This window comes from Amblyomma mixtum, chromosome 2 (assembly GCF_055824585.1).
Source record: "Amblyomma mixtum isolate Tamu chromosome 2, ASM5582458v1, whole genome shotgun sequence".
NCBI lineage: Eukaryota > Metazoa > Arthropoda > Arachnida > Ixodida > Ixodidae > Amblyomma > Amblyomma mixtum.
Genome location: NC_143013.1, coordinates 306,944,218 through 306,956,966, shown reverse-complemented (window position 1 = coordinate 306,956,966; position 12,749 = coordinate 306,944,218). Strand labels below are relative to the sequence as shown.

At 49.0% G+C, this 12,749-nt stretch overlaps 1 protein-coding gene across 3 annotated transcripts in view; it reads right to left on the bottom strand.

The window, feature by feature from the left end:
* Nucleotides 1-8,856: 8,856 nt before the first annotated feature.
* LOC149364841 (uncharacterized) overlaps nt 8,857-12,749 on the bottom strand; it is a 59,842-nt gene continuing 55,949 nt past the window's right edge. For all 3 annotated transcript variants that reach the window (XM_089574771.1, XM_089574770.1, XM_089574772.1), the window contains exon 2: nt 8,857-11,394. In XM_089574771.1, the coding sequence (XP_089430897.1) occupies nt 9,374-11,371 (1,998 nt within the window). In that variant the 5' untranslated portion in view covers nt 11,372-11,394 and the 3' untranslated portion in view covers nt 8,857-9,373. The remainder of the gene's footprint in view (nt 11,395-12,749) is intronic.

Here is a 12,749-nt window from a genome sequence, read left to right as displayed (position 1 = left end):
CACAGTCTATTCGGACTCACAAGCCGCTATACACCACATACAGAAACGCACCCTGACCCCTTCTCTCCAACAGGAGGTCGAACGAGCGGTCTCCGCACTGCAGCCTTCCATCGTTTTCCTCCGCTGGGTCCCTGGGCATTCAGGGATTGACGGCAATGAGCTGGCCCATCAGCTCGCCCGCGACACACTTTTCCGGGCACCGTTGATCCCCTGGCCCAAGCCCTCGGAGGACGGTGGGAGACTCACCCTTCGGCGCACCATAAAAGAGGTCTACCTTGAGCTCCGCCTCGACAAACGCCTTTACCCTCCCCCTCATCCATCACTCACGGTGCCGGAGTCTCGCCTTCTTCGGCACATTCAGATGAATGCAGTTATCACCCCGTCCCGCCTCTTCCTCTATCGCTATCGATCGGACCCTTCCTGTCCCAACTGCCCCTGTATCTATGCGGACCTGGCCCATTGCCTATTCTATTGCCCGGCTGCTCAGCAGTCGGGTTCCTTCCCCCCACCCTCTCTATCCATCACCACCTGGCTCGACTGGCTTGGCGCTGAAGGGGAAGAAGAACAGCGGCTTCTGGTCGCCCAGGCGGTCGAAATGCTCGGCCTGTAAATTATGGTCGATTAAAAGTCTTTTACTACTACTACTACGGTATTTGCGGGATTCTAATGCGTCCCCAGTTATAACGCGCAGCCATATTTTGCGCCTGAAAATCGTAAATATACCTTGGTGCCTATTCTACACCGCACATGGAATAATGAGTAGTGAGCAGATGCCTAAATCGCGAATAATTTTATGAAATGCTCATCTGCGCGCACACATCCACTATTCGCCGTCAGAGTCAGCTCTTCCTTGCTGTCCACTGACCACAGCAAATCGTCCTCAGCATAGTGCACACACCAAGGATGGCTCTAGGCCTCTTCTTACACCAAGTAGTTCGAGTTTATCCCGATATCAGCCTCCATTCTCCCCTTTGGGCGTACGCGGACGAAAGCATTGTCGGGGAACTTTAGCATGTCCGCTGGCACTACTTTCCCTTAAAATCAAACACGGACTCAAATTGTAGCCGTCTACTTGAGAGCAGAGCATGGCAGGCACCCCCCCCCCCCCCTTTTTTTTTCATCTTCTGACGTGGGTGTCACACCTGCTTGGTGCCTGTCGACATCATCGTATGGTTCGACAGCATGTCGAAAAAATATTGGTCTTCGATCGGCGTTCACGGTGTTACTCAGCGTGCAGTCACGCAAATGACGAAGCTGGGTCACGAACCACTGAAACGCGATCAATTTCTCTCCATAGGCTTCCCGAAGTTTTTGGCGAAATGCTCGTTCTTCGTCTGAGTCGCTCCTTTCCTTTTCCTAAACATGGTGATCCAGTCCTGCTGGCCTTGAGGCTCGGTTCCATGCTTTCTGTGCCACAAGCATCACACTGCGAAGCCTTTAATGGTATCGTCATTTCCGCACAATCTTAACCCTGTAGATGAGTCCAGATTACCTAGAGGGAAAGGGGGTGGCACTTTCTATGAGAGTTTCATACGGATCACTTCATCCACCACGGGAATTCCGGGAAGACGAGGTTCTGTATTTGGCTCAGCTAGTTTTGGTCCGAAAACGAGGATTCTGTCTCAGAACGGTAGCTGCCCCGCCATGCTGTCCTCTGTTGCGCAGATTGAATTATTTCAGTAGCGCGTCATTCACTTCTAAAAAAGTATAACGCAAGTATTAGGCCGGTATGGAAACTTTCACAGAATTTTGTCGAGGTTTACCGCGTGAAGTGTACTGCTACGGCCGAACCCACGTTTTATGCCGTACAACAGTAAAGCCAAATAGGAACCATTCATCTATGATGGATAAAATACAACGCCGTCAGGTGGCTGAAATTAATGGTTGATCCCGAGAGGTTGCTCGGGAAGAGCAACCTGGGTCTCCCAAGCCCCACCGGTGACTGTGTTTGAACCAGCCGTGGAGCATCGCTTAACTGTTGGAACACTGCGCCAACTAGTAGTGCTATCAGGACATCCATCGATCTATGAATGTAGAGAGTGACCAATTTTGCATATATGGGCATTGACCCATTAACGCGATAGCGTCACGCCCTTAAAGCGGAGCTTAAGTGTCCGCTCAAATTTAACTGCAATCAACTTTTAGCGAAGTTTCGTTCAGTTCTTTAATCCGATTCTAACACGCATGCCCATTTGAACGCCCATTGAACTGAGAAATGGCGTGCGGGTTAAAATCGCGCAAATACGGTACATATAGCCAACTGTGCATGCGGTATTTTACGTGCTGTGATCATCCGCTAGTGCTGGTGGTCTATGGTTTCTGGACTTCCGATACTGCTTGTAATCGACGTCACACGTGTTGGTGTCGAAGGTTATGCAAATTTGCTTTGTTCCCCGATTTCTTCCGTCGATCTATGGATCACTACCTTATAATTTCATATTCGTACCGACACGCTACCTTTCCCAGGACCCTGCGCGTGCTAGTCGTCCGCCACCCCCTATGTACATTGATTTTTGTTTTCGTCTAAGGCATTCCCGAGGTCTTCACCTTGCAAGCCTCGTTACAGGGTAAGCGCAATATTTATTTTCATTTTTTTCATGGACTCAAAAAAGCCTTTGATGCTCGCTATGTGTATATACAGTCTTAAAAAAAAACACGACAAAATTAATCTCGTCGGCTCTACAAAGACAGTACATTTAAATCACCCGCAAGATGCAAAAACCGAGCGCACATGTAGTGGAGGAGCACATGCGATGTTTCTAGCCGTTTGGTGTTCTTTCCTACTGGCGAACTTTTCATGCGTTGTGAGAGCACAGATTCAGTTTTCTAGCTATATTTTACGTATACACGCATTGCAACTGGCACCGCCAGGTAACATTCGCAGTGTTTATTTATAAATGCGTTACGAGCGAACGTTTTGGTTTTACACTTTTGTCTTGCTTAGCCGTTTCAAGTCCAGCTTTCTCGGAGAAAAATTTTGAATATTGAAGCATTATAAGGTATGGTTATAGAAATATTGAAGGTAGTGTTCCAATCATCTGATATCTAGTGAAATCGTTATTTTAAAGTGTTTCCAACGATAGCATCACACAGTTAATACATCCACAGAAAATCAACGGGGAACGCTTTTCACAATAGCAAATCCGTTAATGAAAAAAAAAATACAGGACTGCCGTTGAGTGATCTGCAGATGTATTGATTGTTAAAGTGAAATCATACATTATATGAAAGAATTGCGTTCATAAACGGTTTCTCGTTAGAAAATGCTTTTGCCCAGAATTGCTGGGCATGTATCAGCTATACTCACTGAAATTCCAGCCGACACTTGTCTCTCAACATCCCCAAGTATTTTATAAATGATAATGAAATTTAAGCGCACACGAAAAACGCACACAAGAGGAGGATACACACAGGACAGGCGCCTGTCCTGTGTGTATCCTCCTCTTGTGTGCGTTCTTCGTGTGCGCTTAAATTGCATTTCATTTATAAGCTATGCACTATCTAGCCCAAAAAGAAGTTTTGTTAAATTATCTACCCAAGTATTTAATACAAAAATCTGTCCTTATAAATGCTTATCCGTCACAGAAAATTCTTAGGTCACTCAGACATTCAAATTGCAGCGGGAACATTCTTACAGTATTTACAATGTTTTGCAAGACGTCCTCGTTAGCTAACTGCGTACCGTTCAACTTCCTCTTCGTGCCCAAGCGGCCTCTGCGCTTCCGATATAGCACACGTATCCGGCATCGTCTGCTGCTGGTACGCTGCGCAAGTTTGCGTCGCCCGTTCACGCTCCTTCTTTAAAACTATGGTCGTCATTTTCCTGGCTTCCACTCTGCCTCGGCTTGGAGGGCCGTAAATTTTTCCGCAGTCACATACGTGACGGCGCGGAAAGTGGTTTAAAATTTAAGCTACCCCGCACACACGTGTGTGTGTGCAAGTGATGCGTCGCGAGGAGCGCACCGCGGCCCGGCTGCTTCTGAGTTCGTGAATTTAGAGCCGCAAAGTCTTAAAGCGCGTCACAACTCGACTGTCGGGCGAGACGCCAGCAGCCGTGGGCCACTTCTTTGTCGCGCCCGGTTAATTTGCGAGGCGAGGAGACACGCGCGAGTTATTTAAGACGACAAAAACCAAAAGCGAGTTTTGCGATCGTAGTTGAAGCAGCTGCGACTCTTTGCCGAAAGTTTGTTCTTCTCTCTCTCCTTTTTTTTTAACTGCGTTCAAAGCTTGCCATGCTTCGGCTGCAGCGCGCTGGTGTTGGCGGCGCGGCGGACATTGGTCGCCGACCACTCTGAGCTGGGACGGAGACAAAAAGAACACCTTTGTTGTCGCAAAGTCGCATTCGGAGTTAGCGAAATCAACCAGTCTCTCTCGCTCTCAAAAAAAAAAAATCTGCTGGCTTTGTGTATATGCAAATAAATAGATGCGTATATATGTACAATCGGGAAAAAAGTAGCTGCCCCTCTCCCCACCTCTCCCTCCTCCAAGTTTTGAGCCGAAGTGCATCGTCAGGTGGCAACCGCATGAAGTGCAGGATGGTTCGGACCTAGGAGAGGGGGGGGGTCAGTAACTTTTGTCACCTATAGTACATGGTTTAATAATATTCAGTGTGTCCAAACTAAAGGGAGTTTTGACTGCTTGAGAAAGTAGTAAAACTAAAAGGTCCCGCTCGCTATTAGAAAGTTACTACGTCGGGGGCTCTCGAACAAAGATCACCACGTTCGCGGTGCTAAGCTTCAAAACATATAAAGAAAAAAATGCCACGAGACCGTCAACAGTGCTGCTAATTTTCACGCTGCAGCTGGGCACCATGATGTTACTGTTGATCGCGGTGACTAAGCCTACAGCTATCATTAAACTGCGCACCATCTCTGAGAGTGTCGCGAAATCAGACGTCTGACATACCGGACAGGGATAGAGCAACAAAGAAAGGATACCTATAGCTGAATAAGGACAGAGGGGTAAGTGAAAAGAGGGATGCATGCGATGCGGTTTCACTCGTACCCCAACCGTGGGAGCTATTAGCAGTCTGCACGACTTTCCTGCCCACAGGACTACGAAGAGCCATCGTCTGGAAAACTTTCCTTCTTCCACTTTCTCTTCTTCCCGGAAGCGAGCTCTCGGCTCAGCGTACAGAAGCATTGTTTTTAGTGTGCGCTGTCTTCTGAATGAAGGGACACGACCGGCTCTGGCACGTCAGCCGGCGAGAGCAGCGGGTCCGGAGAAGAGCAGCACTTCGACACAATAAACGCCCTTTCCCACAGCTTCAAGAGTGTAGCAATTCGCTCGCTGTCCCCCGAAGAACGGAGCTGCAGCAGCAAAAATAGACGGACGAGTTGGTAAGCGACGGATCTATGGGTGACTCCTGGAGGAAACGGCTGGGCCATGGAAGGGGGGTGGGGGGGGGGGGGGGGGGGGGGGTAATATTTGAGCAATGAATTCCTGGGACTTTCAGCGTCGAAAAAATTAGGCCCCGCACTGCTTTCGCATCGAAAATTTCTTTGTTGGAGCGGCAGCGTGCGTTGTTCTCCCTTTTCCTTTCTTCACTCTGTGTCAGCATCCCGGAAGAAGAGCGCGCTGGTGTTCGAGGAACCCAAACTCCAGGGCCTCTTCGTAGACACGCGAGGTGCCTCCCGTGACATGGACTGAGGGACTGATATTGGTTTTGAATGGTTTGTTTCTTCCTGACACAATGAAGTCTCAGAGAGGAGAAGCAATGAGAAAATTTGTTAGTAAAAGCTTCATACATTGTGCCTATTCCCGCTATACCTTCCTTTTCCTCTAGGGTGTCATTTCGCGACTTTCCTTTTTGTTGAAATGAAACTCAAGCAGCTTTGCTGACGGTCGCCTAGCGCAACTAGAAGTATAGGGTACGTGGTTAACAACATCATTTAGTGGTTATTATCTCGACATCCCGTTTCAACCTGTGGACATATGAATAAAGATTCAAATACAAATACGCGCTAATACAGCAAGGCTTTCTAGAAACAAATAAGTCGAAAATTTGACGCAGACCACTACCAGCACGCGCTGTGCGGCTGCATTTATTTATTTTATTTACTTATTTAGAAACACTGCCAATCCCAATCGGGCAAAGAAATTACATAATATAAAATGCATGCAAATAAAATATTCTAATGACCTTGAAAGCTCTGTCATTTCGAATTTTTTGTCATACCCTTCAATTTTCAGTTTGCTTTCACAAATGTCCAGAAGTTGGAAATGTAATCAGTTTTAACTACCAATTATATAATTAAAAATCTACCAAGAAAGTCAACCTGGTTCCGCTATCTAATCACTAAGAAACTGTGCTTTGCTACCAAGCAAGTGCTGTATTGCACTTTACCATGGTTGATGCATGCACCAAACTCAACCCTGTAATATGTGACAAACATTGCTATCAGTTTTGTCGTCCTTTCCCCCCCCCCCCCCCCCCTTTTTTTAGCCAGTTCCCGCGCGGCTGCAAGACTGCACACTGCGGCTGCACACTGGCTGTGAATTGTGTCAGAGAACATTGTGTATGTTTTATTTATTGTTTAAAGCGAGGCCTGAGGGATAATTTGTGTTGTATGTGATAGCATAAATCTGCGATCGAAATGTGTTTCATACTAACCATATAGATAACACCACAACGTGATCTAAAAAACAGGCGCCAGCAATCCAAGACCCATTTGCTTTTTTCTGCCACCCCGCGTATTTAATGGCGCAACCGAAAATTGGACTGTAAAAATTCTCCTTTATATCGTAATGTTGCGATTGCGGTTGCACTTCACACAATTCCGCACGGCAAAGTTCTTGCTTTTTAAGTGTATACCTTGTCTTTGCATGGCAACCGTAAAAAGCAAGCACTTCACGTTATGGTCACAGTAAACTACACCTACGCGAAACTCAAGGCAAGCGCTTTTATTCGTTTTTTTTTTTTTTTTCAGAAAAGAACCCCGAAAAAATATTTTTACGCTCTGTATTTAGCCATATACATGTATATCTCACAAGCTTGCTTTTTAAGCTGCGGACTGTGCTCTGTACGATTTCCGTACAGCTGCCGTCTTTTGAAATTTTGTCGCTATTAACTCAATTTACTGTGGCAGATGCAGTGCCACATCAAAACACTGCAGTGCCACATCAAATCCTTTCCAAGCGCCAGAAACCTGCAATCCTCGCAGGGTTTCCAAAACTTAGAACAAATCAAAGACAAACCAACAAATAAACTAAGCCAAACCGTGCTTTCGAACGTGAAATACGGTTCAGCCATAGTTCAAACCCTGCTTCTTTTTCTTTTTCTTGGGACTGGAAAGGTATGTTTGCTTCTTCGGACGTTCATTTATTAGTGCATCATGAAAAAGTAAAAATATCCGACTTTCTGGCGCACGTCTTCACTCCTCTGGGCACTCGTTGCGGCCGCACACGCCGCGGAGGCCGATCCCCGGCTGTCCCGCTGCTTCAAAAAGAGATCGCCTGGCGCCACCACCGTCGCTAGGAAGTGTAACTTCATGATCGACACCGTGTTTATTATAATGCATAGCAATCTCCTCTAACCTTTCTAAAGAACAGGCCCCTGCTTTGTAGCTTCAGTGCTGTCGAAAATTACTGAGTACTAACTGTGCTCCCGAGCAGCCTTCCATCATGGTCGCAATGCGTAAATAAGCCTTCTGCGATTGGTGGTCAAATAAATGCCGACTCTCTGACGCTTCGACACGAAGTTACTTGTAATTTTATATTAAATACATGTCCTTACGCCTACGCATTTAAATAAATATGCTCCTTAGGTTGCTGCTGCAAGTTTCTGATTACCGCAGAGGTCACAGGCACAGTTTGCCAGCGGTCAGGGAACGCCGCAACTTGATGCATATGTTTGAATTTATGCTGGTAAACGAAGAGAATGGGAACATGTGGTACTGGCTCGTGCTGAAGGGCTATGAAGCTAGAAGGGTGTGCGACACGCTGATGGCGCTGGACTGCCGTGCTAACTGATAAAGCTAAGGTCGGTGACAAGCTTCCCAGGCTTTCTGAAGTCGCGGCAGCGCTGTTGAGAGGAGCATTGGTTTACCTGCGCTCGCCATCCGTACGCGAAGATGGCCAGCGAGCCTGAAGGTTCACAACATTCCTCGGCGATCCTGGGCAGGATTTGACTCTAACTGAAACATGCGACACATGGTGCATCATCGCTGAATGCTGAGCATATCTGCTGTAAGCAACGTTTACTGACCTAATTGCTTGTCATGAGGGCTTCATGCAAACCGGCGGTAGAGGCTGTCACAAGGCTCTTCACCACTTCGCGGGAGCCTTCAAGCATGTACTCCAGCCACCCACATAAGAAAAGGAAAAATCAAAGAAACAACTTTTAAAACACCGTTCCTCTCTTTGTTTTTAGTTTTCCCCTAAATGCTTTTTGTCATTCTACATTGTTACATTCATCCTTGAAGGCGACCAATTTCAGACAAGCACTTCTCAGTACGACTAATTTCAGCGGTTTCACATTTCTCCATTTGCATCATCATCATCATCAGCCTGACTACGCCCCCTGCAGGGCAAAGGCCTCTCGCATGTCTCTCCAATGTCGCTGCAGGGCAAACCTGTTTCACCGGTGGAAAGGACGCGCATACCTATTTCTCAACTTAACGAACCTTAGTAAAGCTATTTGTTAATTACTGCTTAGTTTTGATTTAATGGGACCTTAATAGAGCAAAGACGCTTGCAGAGAAATGTAAAATGGCAAAAATGCAATAAGACAGGCCTGGCGTCCGTCTTTTCGTCCACAATCCACGGCCCCACAATCCACGGCTCCACAATCCACGGCTCAATGGTAAACAGCCGTGTCAAACAAGGGTTTTAAAGACAACGGCAGGGACAAGCACGTATAACAATATACTATCATTTATTAAATCAGGTAACTGCTTCCGTCTGATAACTTCTGGAACGGCGCGATAGTATTAAAGTACAGCTTATTGGCGCGCCACCATTCCCAAACTGCTACGCGGAATCTTTCGTTTCGTCTTGAGTTCGCTTCACCAGCGAATAAAAATTTCCTTAGTGCACTTAAGTTGCACGCCAGAAGGTGTACACGAAAATCAACGTTATCACATTCGCGAGTACAGCACAGTTTCGTTTTCGCAGCTTTGAAAGCAACATTGGACAAAGGTGCACTTGATTGAAGCGAGAGACGAGAACATGATGAGTATCTCGTCATAAGCATGGTGTCTTCCCTTCAGCTAGCAGGTCGCGCTCCAGTGCGCCTATAGAGCCGCGGGTTAGCCGCGTCCCACACCGGCGCGCCTGGCACCTACGCCCTGCGAGGTCACTCCGTCCCGCCAGCGTTTATGCGCGTGCTCTTCGGGTGTATCACAGGAATAGTCAAGTAGTCCCGACCGCAGGTCTACTTCTTGCAATGGCAGTACTTTTCCCAGCGCTTCCCGCGCACACACTTGGAATGCGAGCTGTACCAGTCCAGGCGGTCGGCCTGTTGAACAATGGTGAAGGTAGACGCCTTCCAATCAACAGAGTGCTTCACCGTCGCCTCAAACAGCGCGTTGTTAGGCGTGGCGGAAATCTTGACCCAGTAGTTGCTGTCTGTCGTGTTTCCCTTGGCACCAGAGGACGCGACAGTTCCGTTGGCGTACGGGTAGAACTGGATGCGGAGCACGGACTTCAGCGCCCACGGCTCGCACTTTCCCTTAAACTCTTTTTTCACCACATCGTTCACGCTGGCGATCACAAATTGCGCCACCTTCAGGGAGAGCGGGTGAGTCCCGGGAAACGCCTCGGTCTCAACGCACGCGCAAAACTGGCTCGGAACAGAGGCGTCGGCACAGGTCCTCGTCTCGGGCAGCTCGTAGAAGAGGCTCTGGCCGTGCTTGGTCACGGTCTTCGGCAGGCCCGAGTCGAGCAGCTGCAGAAGCGTGGCGTGCATGTCGAAGTGCGTCGACAGCCGCCTCTGGTTCACCTCGAGGGAGGCGGCGAAGTCCGGGTGCTGGTTCAAGAACCAGGGCGGGAACACAAGGAACGCGTAGGGAAGACTGTCTTCGAAGCGACCTATGTAGGTCTGGCGCAGCCCGCCGAACCTGAGGCCGTGGTCGCTCATGAAGGCCAGGACGGTGTTGTTCAGGATGCCGCTGTCGTGGAGCTTCACCAGGGCATCCTTGAACGGGGCATCGCAGTGGCCGGCCATGTTGAGGTAGTCGTGGGCCAGTTCGCTCATCCAGAAGTAGGCAAAGAAGGGCCGTGTGTCGAACGTCTTCAGCAGGCCCAGCATGTAGTCGAGGTACAGCTCCAGTGGAGGCCTGGGTCCCAGGCAGTAGGAGTTCTTCTTCAGCTTGGACTTGTCGATAGCCATGACAGCGTGACGCGTGTAGTAATCGGTCGGCGCGTGTTTCAGCCCGTCACCCACGTAGCTGTACAAGCCATACTTGGGCTGCTCCTCGTGAAAGACAGTGCGGTATCCTTTCTTCGCATACAACTTCCACAAAAAGTCGAGGCTGTCGAAAAATTTACCCCCAGTAAAGTTCCTGGCCTCGTCCCCACTCAGGCCGGTCAGGAGTGGTGTTTGATTCGGGTACGAGTTGAGGCCGACTTTGTTGTAACCCATCAGCTCGTAACCCTTGAGGAAATTGCGCACGTACTTGCCGGTCTCGTTGAAATGTCGGTGGAAGTTGAGTCGCGACACTGAGTCAAGACCCAGTACGAGGATGTTGAGGCCACTTCCTTTGTCTTTTGCTTCCTCTCGTGCCTTTTCACAGCGTTCCTCCACATCCCCCTTGAGGAGCGGCACGAGCAGGTACTCCTGGTGGAACATTTTCTTCCCGTGGTAGCACTGCACGTGAACATACTCCACAGTGAGCGGCTCGCCAAATTTAAGAGTTTTTTCAGGCTTGAAAAAGAAGCTGTCGTCGGGCACGCGAATTGACTCGTTGCGATATATTTCGATGTACGTGCAACGAACGGCCTTTGGTTTGTACTCGAACGTCTTTAGCAACGACGCCTCGTCGATCACCGGGGTGGTTCCGTTCACGAGCCTGATGAACGAAGGTTTGCCCTTGCAGTTGTACCGGCCCACCTTCTTGTAATACTTGCGGAGGCTCTCGTCGAACAGGTCAAAGTTCGGAATCTTACAACCGGAAGTGTGCACGATGTATCGCTCTCTCTCGGGCGCAGCCGTGGTGGCTGCCTCGAGAGAGGACGATGATGCGAGCGGCAGCCGCGTGCTGGTTTCATTGGTGAGGCTTTGGGTCACCGACTTCTGCTTAGCCTGCGTGGATACGTAGTAGGCTACCGGGACTTCCTTCGGCTCGACGACGACACCTTTGTGGATGCAGTAGTAGCTGCCCAGCACGAGGAATCCCAGGAGCAAGGCCCGGAAGGCAGGTCTTTCCGGCATTTAACTGCGGCAGCGCATGGGACCTGCAACAGGACATAAAAGGACGCTGTCATGTGACGCATTCATTCATCCAGTCATCCTTATGTCTACGTACGTGTCTTTGACCCTCTATCTGTAGCTTCATCCAAGATTTTGTCTGCCATTCACTAGTGCGTGAGCAATGGAAGATGCGTGTGGATTAACCATAATGACAAATGTGAGGTCATCACTAGCTCTATGACTACTGATGGACAAATTATTGCTTTCAAATATTTCCAAGCAGTAATCCTCCGCTGTTAGATTCACTAATTTTTTGTCTCAAATGTTTTATTTTTCTCCTTTCCCACATATGCGCAGGGAGGCGCCCTTTCAGCTGTCGAATGCCTGACAAGCTGAAGTGCATCTCACTACACTCTGGCGATTTCAGTACAGAGAAACATTCTATTACATCCCTACGCGTCGCATACTCACCGCGCAGTTGAAAAGCGAGATGCAACGAAACAGCGATAAAACACAGCAGCGATGCTCTGGCATTCAGACCCACCATTGGATAATACGCCTTTAGCTTCAAATGCTCTGCGCGCAGGCGACGTGCATCGAAACAGTCTAAACCACCGTGCACTCATCGGAGAGAGCACGCAGTGACCCGCTGTGACGGCACCTAAAGCCTATTTCGCTCCGGTCCCACCGAAGTCCGCTGCATGCAATGATCCGTTACGGTCCCAGAAGGGCTGGGACATATTGGTATTCCACAGCGCTTCGGCGAGCGTAGAGAACAGATGGCGCCAATGACGCTTAATTCTACCTCAGCCGAACGTGATGAAACACTGACCCCGGGCACGTTCCCAGCGCACGCTTGCGCACTAACCTGAAAATAACTAAGAGGAGAGAGTGTTTCGGCGCCACCCGGTCGCATTTCATTCTTCTCGGTCTGTCGTCGAAAATACGGAGCCCGTTCGTGTACGACGCAGGGATCATCGATCAACGAGGTTCGTGTAAAACAATGAAAAAAAAAAAAATGAAACGACCGCCGGCAGGGCGCGGACGTGGGCCACGGAATGGCCCCGGAGTACGTGCCCGCCGGGGAGCCTGGCCGTCTCTTGGGAGGAGGGGTCCGTCGCGGTTCGACTCGAACGCGCCGCCAGGTGGGGCGTCCACGAAGGGCTCTCTTTCTCTTGGCCGATACGTTACGTCCCCTCAAAAGTCTGCTTCTTTTCTTTTTCCTTCGAGGCAGATCTGCCTCAAGGGTGCTTTCTTTTAATAGCATGACCCGCTGTTTCTTGTCGCAGAAACGGACGGAAACATGCAAGTACTCGAATGCATTGATGTGGAGATGTGGGCTATTTTGCTCGTGCCCGAGGAGAGATAAAGGACAGCGCAGAAATTGCAGCTATGTAAG